General features: G+C 38.5%; 1 protein-coding gene across 1 annotated transcript in view; it reads right to left on the bottom strand.

Annotated features, from left to right (window-relative positions):
- LOC308226754 (rho GTPase-activating protein 8-like) overlaps positions 1 to 15,126 on the bottom strand; it is a gene marked incomplete at its 3' end in the record, with an annotated part of 50,980 nt that overhangs the window by 13,076 nt on the left and 22,778 nt on the right. The window contains exon 8 of the mRNA XM_080628777.1: positions 6,786 to 6,859. Coding sequence (XP_080484903.1) covers positions 6,786 to 6,859 — 74 coding nt within the window. The remainder of the gene's footprint in view (positions 1 to 6,785; positions 6,860 to 15,126) is intronic.

The following is a 15,126-nucleotide window of genomic DNA, read 5'->3' as shown; positions in this document are numbered from 1 at the left end:
TTCCTTCTGTCCCAAACTGAGTTTGGAAATGTTTCTTTTCACTAGGGTCCTGCCAAATCTTAGGAAGCGTCCATCCTGATTTGAAAGAGACTATCATTCTCGTTAATACAACCGATTTAGACATCTTCTTGCAGATTACCTAAATTTAGTAAGATTCCTTTTTAAGAATTAGAAATAATTTATTTCTGATGTGAGGGCTCATGAGTTTATAGCATATTTTAATTGTGAATTTTTATGTTTAGGTCAAATTTGAGTTTTGTTATGGGTTTATTTTTTTTTAGGGGGTGTGTAGTTGGTTTTTTTTGGGTTTTGGGGTTTTTTTTAAGCTAGAATACAGTACAAGTTTGAGATAGCATAGCCTTTCTTTCCCTTTGTGCAATGAATACAGAACAAGTGAGTGTGATGTCTGTACTCTGTAAAGATGATTTGCAGTGCAAGAAGGAACACAGAAGATCAAGGGCAGAGAGGAAGAGAAGGGACAGTTCCAGCTCTACTGAACAGCTGAGCCGCAGCAAGAATGTAGAACTGTGCATCCTCCAAAGAATCCAAAATGTATTTGTGCCCTTGCAGTTTTGAATGGCATAGTTTCTAGCCTTTGGATTTATGAATTTACACTTGGCACCTCTGAACATAATTTATTTATAATGCCTGAGCACCAAAACCACAAACTGTTCTTATTACAAGGTTCATTTTTATTTGATGGCACACGAACCAGTCTTGGGATTTATCTCATCTCCATGAACCCTAGGTAAAAAAATTCATATGAAAACAAAAGAGCCAAGAACTCAGACTTGTTTATATGGCCCATGTCAGGCTTTCCCAGTGTTGCATTTTTAAAAGGTATTTGATTGATCACAAGATGTGGAGGCCAGGAGGAAAACTCGCTAAGCTGCAGCAATCCAAACCTATTCAGAATCCATAACCATCCATCTCTACCTGTTCTGACTATCACTACCAGAATGTATTCATTCACATTAAAAAATGGAACCAAAACTTTCTCCATCAGCAAGATTTGTTGTGCTTCATGGAGGGGATGAGGAGGAAAGATTAATAATGTTTACCACTGCTTCTGCTATTGAACAGATAAGGGACAGCTTTAGCTGTCACTATAATCATACCATAGGATATTTTTTACTTTATCATTAAACTTCTATAGCATGGTTATTACCATTTCGTTTTGAAGCCTTAGTCATTGCCGAGGATTTTCCTGTGGTACCACGAGACAATGTTGAACAAAAATTGTGCTGCAAAGCACTCCCAGTCAACAAAAGAGATGAGGTAAGAGAGAAAGACTTGGCAATGGGGGCTACTGCAAGATAATTTCCCTATAGGGGACAGTTATCTTTCCTGTTTTATAATTCTGTAGTGTGATTCCTTCACCATGAGTTTATTGTTCCATTACTTCTGAGCTGCTGCTGATCTCACACAGTCTCTTTATTAATCAGTTCTCTATGCAATTTTTTGTAGCTGTTTCCTTATACAGCCATTCCATAGAATGCAAATGTTATCAAATTTTGGAAATTTTAGTAATAATCGCATCAATTTAGCTTTTGTTTTAAATTGTTTAAACCACAGACAAGCATTTCATTTATACCTTTGGCCATACTCTCGAAAACATAAAATATATTAACAATAATAACCCTACTTCTATATTTCAAATTGGCACTTTGCATGACCAATACAAATTACAGTGTATTACTATTTGAGATAGACTTGAGCAACATTCCTGCTGCTTGTAACCTGACATTTTCATGCAGGTCTAAATAGTGCAGTTTATACCCACCATAATGAATCAAATAATTCCCTTAAAAGCTGTCACCTAACCTCCGGATGTTTGGGGGTTTGCTAACAAAGTATGGATGTTGCCAAGCAGTTTTACTTTTAGTATGCATCAGTTAGTACACCCAAATTGCAGGTCAGAGTTTAAAAACTAAGAGAGCGTGGCGAGTTGTACTAACTAAACAAATTACTAACTAAACTAATTACTGATTAAACAAACACCAAAACCACCAGCCATACACTACCTAGCTTTTAATTTATCACAGTACTTTAAATCCAATCTGTAATATGTTTTCTAGGAAGAGACACATGTAAGTAAAAGACACAAATGGGAACTTCTGCTCTGACATCTTACTTGAGTTTAAAAGTAGAAGCGCATTTCTGAATCCTAAACGCTATGACAGATAAAATTGCCTCAGAGGCTTGGCACTCTGAAGAGAGCAGGCCCTTCTCTGCCCGATGGGCTGGTGTAGGCAGCACCAGCAGCTTCAGCCACTCACACAAACCTGTCCCCTAAGCATTACGGAAGCTATACAAAGGAAGATACACCCTCCATAGCATGGACTTACAGAAAAGTTGGTTTGAAGCAACAGCCCACATTTACGGTCTCCCTTCCACACAAAGGAGGGACTGAGGACATGTGAGAACACATTAACTGGAGAAAGAAAATTACTACCCTGCGGCATAAGTTGGGCCTCTTGGACAAAAGGGCCTGTAAGCGAAGCATCAAGATCATTACTGCCAAAGGAATGACACCAGTTTAGAAATACTTACGAATTGTTCTGATAAGACAGTGAATATTTAATTAAGCAAGGTAATTTCTCGTGGCATGGTAGACATAAGGTAGTACACAAAAAATACCTTATTTAGTGCAAGTCAAGCATTTATAAACTAGACAGAGGAACTGGTTGTGGTTTTGAGGCTCAGCGTAGAAAAAAATGTCCTCTGGTTTGCTGGTTACCATGATGAACTAGCCACAGATACGCGATGTTAAATCTGTCCTTCCTCTTTGAACTGACTAAATAATCAATTGTGTTCAGGATGATACCAACACCTTACTTATGAATTAAGGTGACTTTTCTGGTTTGGTCCAGAAGATGGACTCTGAGGTTTAGTCCTAATGAGCTGATGATTTTCTCAGATACTCAGAGCCCATTTTAGGAAACCAGTTCCTCCCTGTGAAGCATGAACTGGAATTAAGATTTTTAAAATTTTGTATTAAAAACTTTAAAAATATTTTTTTACTCTAAAGTGGAGCTAGAATGACAGTGGTGAAATGGCTACCTTCTCTTCCTTTCTTGAAAAAATAACCTGGAAGTTATTGTAGAAATTAAGAAACTTAATTTGTTGTGTTTATTCTAATAGTGTCTGAAGCATCAGCCATAATAGAGCTCATTTACATAACACAAACAGATGTAATATCTGCTTACAGTGGATTCTTTAGTCTCTGCTAAGGTACCAAGTGACTTACTGGATCCAGTGAGAGTTACCTTGCTCAGATAAATATATGAGGAAGAAACCCACACTTACTGTCATAACGTTGATTTGGCTGTTGGGAATGAGGACATGCTTGCTACTGTCAGAACCCACTCAATAACTCAGTACAAAAAGGCAAGTTTTGGCTCAATTGTACAGATAAGGATGCCTCCACATAGGGAAGAACACTTCTGTAAACAGTGTTGTCTGAAACTAAGGCAGAAAATTTAAACCTCAAGAAAGAAAATTATGATATGAAGCAATCTGTCAAAGGGATTGGAGTCATTAAGATGGAGATGGCTGAGTGAACTTTAGAGACTGAAAGTTTCCTTAGCCTGGTAGCATACTATTGCAGGCTGGTGCCTAGTTTGAATGTCACCACAGCTCCTGCATCAGATCTGTTCAAGAAATAAGAGCTTGAGCTGTAGAGAACGGACTTAACAGATGTCAGAGGGTCTTTGATGTTTCAAGGAATATTAACCCTGTTGATGAAACATGATTTTGCAGAAGCTTTTGTGATCCAAGTCAGTTCCAGAAACTGATTTCAGGTACATAGATGTGAAAATGCAGCAATGGGAAGAAGTGGAAATACTGCACCTAGGGTGAAAACCAAAACCCACTCCCTTCTAATTCTGCGAGGCTGGAAACTATGCCAAAATCAAATGGAATAGGGTAATGACAGTGAATTTTTGTCACTTCCGGAAGATGATCACTGTGCTCATGGCTGCGTCTGGAGTGCAAAGAATGCTGCCAGTCAGCCTCCCGGGGCTGTCAGCACGGGAACCGACACTCGCTGCAGCTGATGGCAGAATTGAGATATTCCAGATTTAGAGAAAGAATTAAAATCATAGCAGACAGCAGGTACAACAGATACCTGCACACTTATAATCAAGTGCAAAAAAATGCATGTCTATCACCTACTGCTTAACAGCCTTGGCATGGCAGGTACTTGGCTTTCAAGCATCAGCTGGCTGAGAATGTCAGAAAACACTCTACCTGACAAGCCATCTCCTTAGAAATCTGGTTTGTGGAGATCTCTTTATGATAGGGAATATGACAGCTCTGAGCAAACCTGGGCTTGGCTGGAAAATGCCCTTACTTCCTGGGGACACAGGACAGACAGCAGTGGAAAAAAAAAAGAGACAGTCTGGCTAGCAAGTGCATGGGCTGGACTAGGTATCAGTGGCCATGCCAACTGAATTGCGTAGACATATAAAGTAGGACAAGGGCTTTGTTCAGAAGTATCATCACATTTCCTCAGAGACTGTCCTTTACAAACTGTGCTGATACTGCACTGAACAGATGAAATTTTAGCCAAAAAAAGAGATGAAGTTTGGAGAAAACCCAAGTATGATTACTGCTTTCAGAATAACAAACATTTCATCTAGAAGAAATTTTTCAACGACTAAGTCAAACCAACCCTTTTTTATCACAACTGTGAGAGCTAACTTGCTATTTTTCCCCTGTACTGTGCGATTGGTATTGCTGCTTCAGAAAACTGTGGGTACCTGAGCTGAACTCAGCAATTGTTGACAGAGATAAGTATGGGATTGCTTCAATACTGATGAAACAAAACACCGAGAAAAGAACAAAAGCAAGACATGGAGGTTTTGTGTCAGATCAGTGCAAGAACTACCAGTTACTGGTCACTAACACAATAAATGATGGCCATAAACCTTCTATTTCCTTAAAATCTTTAAATAGGTCCAAGAAAGTGCTAGATATGCATAGCCCTCCTCCCAAGCACAGCCAAAAGATTTAAATCTATTAACATTTTAGTGACTATATTTTTGTTCAATTTCTAAACAATAACAGCTGTGAGAAATAATGATGTTAGTGCAGATCCATCCTCATTTTAGCTCTCTCGACTCCTGTGATTAGTGAGAAAGAGGTATTTACCTATTGAGATAAGCTAAATATATGTAAGGATGATTGTTTCATAACAATTTAAAACACAAAAAAGTCTGGCTTTCATCTGCAGATGAGGCCTGCACTGATACACTACACAAGCTCTAATTATCCACTTACAATTATAATTACAAGGATTGTCTCAAGCTGCCTGTCACTTGCCTTTAACATTCTTAGTAGTGAACTATTTACGTTCCCTGTATCCAACCATAATATTTGACACAAGCTACACCTGCAAAGTCTTCATCATTAGCACCAGTCTGGAAATAGCACATCCAACAGCTTTATGGGCTTGAGTGGAAATCGTGTATTTGAACCAAGAGGCCTTCAAAAAAGTCTATTAGAAATTCTTCATCTACTGCAGATCAGTATACACCTTTAAGAGCAGAACTAGCCCCACTCCAGTACTTGGCCTTGGCTGCTGCACATATTTTGAAGATAAATCAGCAGTTTCAAGAGGTGAGGAGCTAGCTGTTCTGTATACAAGTATCTCTATAGATGCTATGCTCCACTGCCTGTAAGCTGTAAGCAGGTATCCACTGCAGTGGATGTCTCTCTCATTCTTACTCTCATGTAATTAATGAGCTTCACTCAGTATATGAAATCAAACAAAAATAAAAAGGGCAGTTATTTAATGTCCTTATTTACCACGGGTTAAAGCTAAAATACAAAGGAGCATAGCCTAGTGATGATGGCAAGACACCGTCTAGCCTGTCCTCATTTAAATCAGCATGATCTTGTGCTGATTTAAATGAAGCCAGGATATGCCTTGAAAATCAGCAATAAAGCTGAGAAGCAGCGTTTTGCTTGCCCTCCCCTTTGTGTTCACAAACGTGAAGCACATTCAATGCATGCTTTTAAAAAGTTAGAAATTTCTCACTTCAGGTTCAAATAAACTCAAACCCAGACCAAATCCTAGTGGCAGTAGCTAAAACGAATAGAGGTCAATGATGCATACTATTTGAATACTGAAAGCAAAATTTACCCTGTTGAGAATGACAGATGAGGGATGCAAATTCAGAATTGGGAATGTTGCGGGATGAAGATTTTGGCTGAGCCTGTCAGTAGAAGAATATAATTTACTCAAAATTTACTTTAAAATAGCTCTCTAAATGAGCAGAAATCTCAGATGAAACTCATTTAATAGAAATACAGAGATCTGCATCTGGATTTTGTCTTCAGAAAAATCATGCTGATCCTCAAAATTTGTTCAAATATTAGCCAAACTTAATGGCATATTAAATGTCAGTGAAGTTTCTTTTTCTATTTTTTTCCCTCCAAATAACTGAACCAAACACATTTTGATGTTCTTCACTTGACATACCTATTAAAAATTCACACCCTTCTTTCAGAGATCTTACGAATCATTCCCAGTTCTACCACTGTGTAATGTTGTGCCAGACACATAACTGTGTTATGCTCTGTTTCTGTTCTATCACCTGTAAGATAAATGTACCTAGGCTAGAGGTATATATACTGTAAGATGTAGCAACAAATCGTGAAACTTTGGGACCTTGGAGCACAAAGGGCTATGGAAATGTTGCTGGATCAGGCACTGTTATATAGTTTCATACTATTGTCCTTATTCCAAAAGGCACATCCTCTCTTGATACAAAACTCACCTTTTCTTTTTAGGTAGGATACAGTTTCCTTCATTACTGGGGGGATTAGTTCACCTTTATTTTTGTCCTTGATACTGTTAGGAAAAAGAAACAAAAAAGAAAAGGTAACAGCCGTTAAATAGCATTTATAGATAAAGGGTCAAACCAAGACAGAGCAGTCTCAACAAAAACCTGAGAGATACCTGAGAGCACACATGGCAGGGGGATTGGACTAGATGATCTCCAGAGGTTCCTTCCAACCACAACGATTCTGCGATTAAATTTCACAGATTAAGGAGCCTGCACCAAACATAAGTGAGTCCTCCACAACTCTAACACTCCCTGAACAAGCCATTGAAACAAGAGGCTTGGACTTCTATTCAAAGAGCTGTTCCTAAACATTTTCTTCTTGCTAGAAAAGCTATATAACTGCAACAGCGCTGATTAATAAACACAGAATCATAGAATGGTTAGGGTTGGAAAGGACCTTAAGATCATCTAGTTACAACCTCCCTGCTATGGCCAGGGACACTTCACACTAGACCAGGTTGCTCAAGGTCCTATCCAACCTGGCCTTGAACAGTGCCAGGGATGGAACATTCATGGGGGTTGCAACTAGATGATCTTAAGGTCCTTTCCAACCCTAACTATTCTATGATTCTATAATTTCCTTGGGCAACCTGTTCCAGTGCCTCACCACCCTCACAGTAAAGAACTTCTTCCTTGTATCTAGCCTAAATATCCCCTGTTTAAGTTTGAAGCCATTACCCCTTCTTCTGCCACTACAGTCTCTGATGAAGAGTTCCTCTCTGGCATTCTTGTAAGCCCCCTTCAGATATTGGGGGCCTACAATATCTATTTATCTGTAAAATAAACAAGTGCTGTTTACTGTCCTGAAAGGGAATCAAGGAAAGAGCAGAAGAATGATGTTGCAGGCTAACTTTGCATCTACTTGAGATTGGTTTTGCTCTAGTTCTGTTCCCCTCACTCAGCATGCCCCAGCAGGGCTGCTTTTAACCATGATGCAGTGACAGAAGTGGTGGTGGCTTTGACTAGATTTAGTTGGACACTGTTGGTAGAACAGGGTTTCAAGACAGCTTAGAGGCAGGCAAGGAAGGAGTGTGCAGTAAATGCTTTATAATAAGTCTTGATCAAGGGATGCTGCAAATTTAGGGACCTTTTATCATGCAGATTTTTCTTTGTCACTTGTCTCTTTTTAAGCTACGGTGTATGTATAATTAAAAGGATATTGTGCCATTTATTTTGAAGGCAAAGTGATGCAGCAAGATTATTAATGCTTTGAATGATTTCCATGAAATGGATTTTTTTTCTTGTATGAGTGAACAGTTGAGGCAAAAAATTGAACATAGTATCTTCTTGATCTAGACAGTGTAAAAAAATCTGCAATCATATTTCTTATTTAAAAAAGAAAAAAGTCTTTGCCAGTTTAAGAAGTATAACAAAAGAGATGGTCAGATTTGCTGAGTATTCTGCTACATTGTAAGAGTAATCAACAACAAAATAAAGGACCACTCTCAGATTTTAAAGCAGACTTAATTATGTATTTATGTGCACAATTTCATATTTGATATTTAAAAGGTGACCAGCTTTACAAAGAAACTCTAAAGCAACAGCACAAAACAGCACAGAGATCTGTGACTGTATCATGACAGGCTGCAAATGCTGCAGCTCATCCACAGAAAATGCAGGATGTTTATACAATATGTAAACATAGCCTTAACCTAGTCCTACTAGTTGAGGTTGCACCTCCAGAGATCTTTGGGTCTTTTTCTTTTCCTTATATTGTGATTTCCACTATTTCTGCCTAAGCTTGCTTATTGCTGTATTAACATGGACCAACTAATAATAACTGGAGTATATTTAATAAAATTCTGTAACATTGTTGCATGGAAGGAGCAATCCACTATGTTGTTTACACTACACATAAAACCTACTTTAAGATAAATGTTACAGCAACATAAGTCAGCTCAGCATGGATGGGTAGGGAAACTGTCAAATCGCCCCACCTCCTCCTATTTGTTTTAACTATGCCTGTGAAGGGAGTTACAAGATATGTGGACTGCTTAATTCTGGATCTCCAAGCTTTGGAGGTTGGTCACCCCCAGCTTCACATATGGGGGTGGTGAGGGTATTTTGCCAACAGAAAGACCCAGAGCAGGATCATGACCTAGGTACTGAATCACTCTGTGGTTTTGCGTCTCTTACTCATAAACTGACAGGAGAATATACTTCATGCTATTCAGTTATTCAGCCATCAAATATTTTGATTTCATTCATCACTCCAGGGACACAATGCTGAGCCACCAGTGACATTTCTTCCAGTTACAGTTTCATTGCCTGCCCAGTCCTACTCCTCCTCTTCTCTATTTTCACCATCCAATTTCATCCCAAGCACTAATATCTGTGTGCCTGTATGTTACCCAGATTCTCCTAGACCATATTTTTTTCCCCTCTACTGTGTGCTACTTCCTCTAGTACTACATAAAACAATGCAATTTGTTACGTGATTATAATAAACTTGTTAATCCAGCTCCCAGAGCTTGTTGTTCTACTATTTCTAATACTTAGACCAACCGTTTGAAAGGAAATAAATTGTTCCCTCAGCTACAGAACTAATGAAGTTGATCTGCTATGGATTTGTATCCTATGTTCTACCTCTTTCCTCATCATAGTAACCTGAGTTAATTTCCTTATGTCGCTATAACCTCACTTCCCTTACAGAGTATTTTAATTTCCTACCCTCACCTCTTTATCTCATATTTCCTCATAAGGTAAGGAGTAGCTCATAAATAATGACCATCTAAACACTAACTAATGCACCAGCACACCAAAGACAACTGAAACTGGAGTTCCTGCTATAGCTTCTCTCCTTCCAGCCAATGATTTTTAAGACCTTGTAGTATTTGTGAAAGCTTCACTCCTCTGTCAAATTTGGCTGATGTAAGCCCATAGCTCTCCCGTGAGCCTTACTAAAAATCAATTAATTGAACAACTTTTTCCTGTTCTTTTTCAACAAAGTATCCATACCAGAATCCAAAGTGTATAAAATTCAATACTGTTCTATATGTGGGCTAATACTACTTTTTGGACACTGCTGTATCTACATCTAACAGGAACTGTTTAGGAAAGGGGAACTTTCCTTGATGTGAACAGACATAGAAATTTTGATGAAAAAAATTTAGCCAAGTTTCACAAAACTATGTTCATAGCATGATAATTTTAGACATTTGACCACATAAATTCTACAATGTATGCAAAGCACTTGCAGGAAGAAACAGATTAACAGCAAGGAATGTGTTTAATTCAGATAATCCTAAAGTATGATTTTTAAAACATTAGTAATTCTCATTATTTTCTGCTCTTGCATGAAATGATCTTTACATGAAATTATACAATTTCTTGTCCTTACACATTAGCAAGGCACCATTAATTTCAGTATGAAACAGTACTGGACTTGCTGGAGTAATCATTCTCTGTAGTATCATAACAAAATGATAATGGCCAGAAGAAAGATTTATAACCTGACTTGTAAGACCAAGTCCACTCTAAATCTTCTCCCTTATCACAGACATCTTATGCAAGTTAAACCAGAGCCCGTAAGTGCTTCATGAGAAAAAAATCACTCATTAGGAAAGGCCATGGACTGAAATGCTACCAGGACCAAGTTTATGACCCAGTCCTCAGAGCAGCGTCCTCTTCTTGTCCACAGTGACAATCAGGTACCTATGTAAAATATCTCTCTAGCAGCAAAATCCTCTCAGCCCCTTTCAGGATATGTACCCCCTCACTCCTAGTCTTTTCTGCTCCTTCCAGCTTCAATAATCTTACAGCATTTTTACGCATGCTGGTGACACTGTAGAGTGGAAGGTCAGCATTAGTGTTACAACCAAGCAAGAACTGAGCAGCACTCTCAGACCCAGGTTGTTCTCCCCTTCCTCCTGCTTTCCACCAAGACTCTGGAGAGGAAAAATTAACAAAACTCTGCTTCAGTACCATGAGTTCTCTTAACATCCCCTGCAGAAGATGGTCACAGCAAAGGAGACAGAGACATACAAATGCAGAACAAATGAACCCCCTACCCTACTCTGAAAGACAGTTTCTGTATGTGAATTACTTTCGCTCACAGCAGATCAGTTGTATAACAACCCTGCTGCAACAACATAGAACAAAACAGGCAATGACTGTGCAGCCCCATTAATAAATTAGCCTTGCTAATAAACCACATGAGAAAGGAAGTTTTAGTGCTTGTTTGCACATCATGCAAAGTTGAAATCCCCAATGAAATTATAACCCTGGGTGCGGGAAAAGAAGCTGGGAGATGAGGTCAGTACCAAGGTCAATGGTTAGGATATCAGCGAGGAAAAGCCTGGAGCAAATCAAGTTAAGGGAAAAACCAAAAAATCCCACCACATTTATTTTAGCCTTTCTAATAGAGGAGTTATAACACACTGTTTATATGTAAAATAATTTTGTTCCATGTATTCAAATCAGTACTCGAAACATTTAGGGCAACTTTTATTAAAATTAGTCGAAAGCCTAACTCACTTAAATGGGAACATCATCAAGGCTTTAATTTGCTTGGAAGCTGTTACATCTTTATTATTGACAATTTAAGCTCATGGAACTCATTCTCAGCCTCTCTGAAGTTGCTCTGATTGGTTTTGCTTTCTTACAGCTGCTCACTCCAGAGGCACCAAATAACAACCCAGCAGCTTTTTATAAATGTTTTCTAATTATTATTGTTAGCCATAAATGTGTTTCCCATTTCAGTGTATAAATAGCAAACTGATTATTTACAGCACTCGTTCCTGCTGAGCACTAGTTTATCTGTCAGAGAGGCGAGACAAATAACTGGGCTGTAATTTGTAATAATAAAACCTACACATCATTTTTCTTTTTTCTAGGAAAAAAAAAAAGATACCGCTTCTGCACTTCTACCATTTTCTATAGGATTCCTGTTTCCTTTGAAGGAAAGGTTCCATTCCTAGTACAATGAAAGAGGTTCTCAGGATAAATGGTATTTTAAAATAGAGTAGGATATTCACTGAAAGTCACGTGCAAAGGATTGTTCTGCTTTTGCAGCACTGGGAAAAGCTGGGATGTATGTTCTCATAGCATTTCACAATGTGGGACATAGCATTTGGTCTACTGGACCTAAGGTGACAGAAAATAACAGGGACATTACTTCAGCTAATGTAAATCAGACCAGCTCAGAGGTCAATGAAATTACACCTCCATCCTCTCTTTGTGGATCCTGTCAAGTAACCTGCATTTTTCTTGCCTTGTTCAGGATGGTGTGATGAGCAGCTGTGCTTTATGATGGACAATGTGAACTGATATTGGAGATCAGGCGCTACTATGGGCAATTTGAAATGAGAGATCTCTTTCTGCATACAAGGCAAGCATAACAGAGCATTTCAGTGCACAGTATAGTTTTCCGTAACTGATTCACAGATCTGAATTGTACTGCAGCAACATGTCAGATTCAAGAAGGATCTATTCTGGTAAACACAGTAGCCAGAGAAAATGAGTACTTCTCACTAAAGGATATATGATTAGTTACTTCAACACGTTATATATCCAATGACTCATTTCTAGACAGTGGACAGTTATCATGAAAGGCCTTTATATGTTGTTCTGAAGTGTCATTAAGTATTCTTGGCTGATAATCTTTGTCTCTCTTTGCTTTTCCTCTCCTTTTCATTTTTTCCCTGCTGAGACATGCTGAGATTTGGTTTAGAATGCATTCTTCCTTGCTGGTCACGCATGCACAGCATGCACAAGCAGAAAGATTATGACCAAAAGGAAAGCACCCTGAAATGTTTATGATAACAATTCAACAAACAAAAGCTGTACAGTTGTGGCAATTCTGTGCATTTTCTCTGCCTCCCTCTCCCCATCCATGTCAATAGATAGAAAACCAAAATATTTCCTGTCTTCTCACAAAAGATATTTAATTTTAGATTTCAAAACCAATTGGAGAAAACAGAACAATGTCAATAGCTGGTGAAGGTCGACTCTGTGTTCTGTGGTAGAGTTCAGCTGTAACCTTCCTTGATTACAGAGGCAATCAGGTGCAGCAACAGGGGTCTATAGGAGCATGCTGAACATAGAAAACGCAGAGGAAAACAATGCTGCTTAGCCCATGTAGTCAATTAATAATTCATTTAAAGTGTTGCAAATTCAGGAAGCTTCATTCACGAATTTTAACTATGTTTATCTATCAATATAGGCGGAGGGTTCTCCAATTTTTTTCCTTGCCTTTTTAAACCTAAAATCTTTGCTAATTTACTTTTAGAATCAAAATCCTGTTTTCACCCTGACATGCAGTGCAAACTAGTGAGGATATATTCTGAATAGCTAACTCCTGATACTCTACATTTTGAATGTGACGGTAGCATTGATGAAAGAACAGAAGAATAGTCTTGCTATATCAACACAATACATGAATATTCTGTGAAATGTCTGGATTTATAAAAGTGATAGCTACTGGTCAGTAACAGAAAGTAATTTTCATAGTACTGTTGTACTCTCCTCTGCAAGTCTCTGATCGCTACAGGCTGGGACATTATACCTGAGGAAGTATCACTATACACTTGCTCTGTTCTAACACTGTTCCCTGCTGCCATCTGCTACTGCCCTGTATTAGAGACATGACATGAGGCCTGATAAACCTTTCAACTAGCTCGTTATGGTTGTTATTCTCCTCACTCTATCTGCGTGTAAGAAGCTCAAATTAGCAAGTTAGAGACCGACATCACAAACCCTAAACATGCAAACTGTCCCACCCAATCTGTACTACACATTCTTAAGTACCTGTCAAATCTGGATTCCCATTACATTAAAAAAGAAAAATTAAGTGTGGACAAAACCCCCTCAGGAGGACTTTCCTGTCTGATATCCCCATGAAGATGAACATTAGTTTTAGTTGTGTTATTTTATATTTTCAAGAAAATCACATAGCTTTTAACATGAATTCAAACCTTTAAAGGTACAATTTGGCAAACTGGCAATCGAGGCTGGGGATCAGAAACACTGTAGGACTGAAATCCAGCAAACTGAGCAAGTCTGCTCTATACAGGTAGGCATAAAGAATTAAATAGGGAGACAACCAATTTTTTTGGTCCCCCACAGTTTATTCTGAAGACAGAAGTCAACTTTGGATGATTTAACTGCCTTTACTAAGCTCAATGATTATTGTCTGAATTAGCACAGTTTCAGTGGAAACTTCAAGATAACTTGGTACTAGATTCAAGTTCTAGGATCAAAGATCAAATTACTGAGTTCCCACAGGAGCTCACAATGAGGAAGGTTTTCCACTTCACATCTGTGCCTAACAAATTACATGCTCAGATCCCAGACAAGTAAATGTAAATAAAGCTGGGTGGACTCTTAAGTCAGGTTAGTGTGTGGTTTTATTTTTCTCCCTACAAAGAGCTTAGAGTGGCACTGAGGGGTTAAAGACATCAAATGCAGCCATTTTAAATTCAGATTTTGGATCCTGAGTGGATAGGAGTAACATAAGAAAGTTTTGAACTAGCCTGACAATAAGCCCTTCATCAGGTCACTCATAGATTAAACCAAATTTAGTATAGATTACATTTCAAAGCATTAAATTCCCAGCTATCACAGACATTCCATAATTTTTAAATGCTCAGTTGCCTTATGTCATTTTGAAAATCCTACTACAAGGTTAAAAATGTCTTTATCAGTTAATAGATTCCTCCAAGATGAGGCACTGGTTCCAGACACTCATTTATCAGTGTCTAGATGGAAACTTCCTTTAGCTTAATTTTGCTGTCCTAACAAAACAGGTTCCCTCCCCCGCAACCCCCGTCGCCGCCTGCTGGACAAAAGTGAGACACTGTGAACCAGCGCTTACTCACTTCGCTCTTCTAATTATATCTCTGAAAAGCAAATGTATGAATCCATATAAACTGAGAAAAGGGTTACATGAGGACGTGTTACCAAAGAGAGCATTGCCTGCTGCTTTTATGGAGGCACATTCAAAAGGCTATAGCTTTTCCACTTTCCACAGCCAGAAGACTCAGATGCCATTATCAACCATCTTGGCAAAATTAGGCCACCTATGATGGCCTTAGATATATCTCATTCACCAGTGTTTTACTGACTGAATAGAAATCATTATCCCATAGGTACTGAATCTGATGAAACCTCAGGCCTATGGACCTTACCATTTCTTTTCTTAAACTGAAGAAAAAGACTCCAGAGAAACAGTTCTTTAACAACAGCAGCTTTATCTCAGCAGTACCTCTGACAGTACTGTTTTTACTGACTGTAATGAAGTATACGGTACACATATTCCCATAAGCCTATACAA

This window comes from Psittacula echo, assembly GCF_963264785.1.
Source record: "Psittacula echo genome assembly, chromosome: 1".
NCBI classification, from domain to species: Eukaryota; Metazoa; Chordata; class Aves; order Psittaciformes; family Psittacidae; genus Psittacula; species Psittacula echo.
This window is presented reverse-complemented; position numbering and strand designations above follow the sequence as displayed.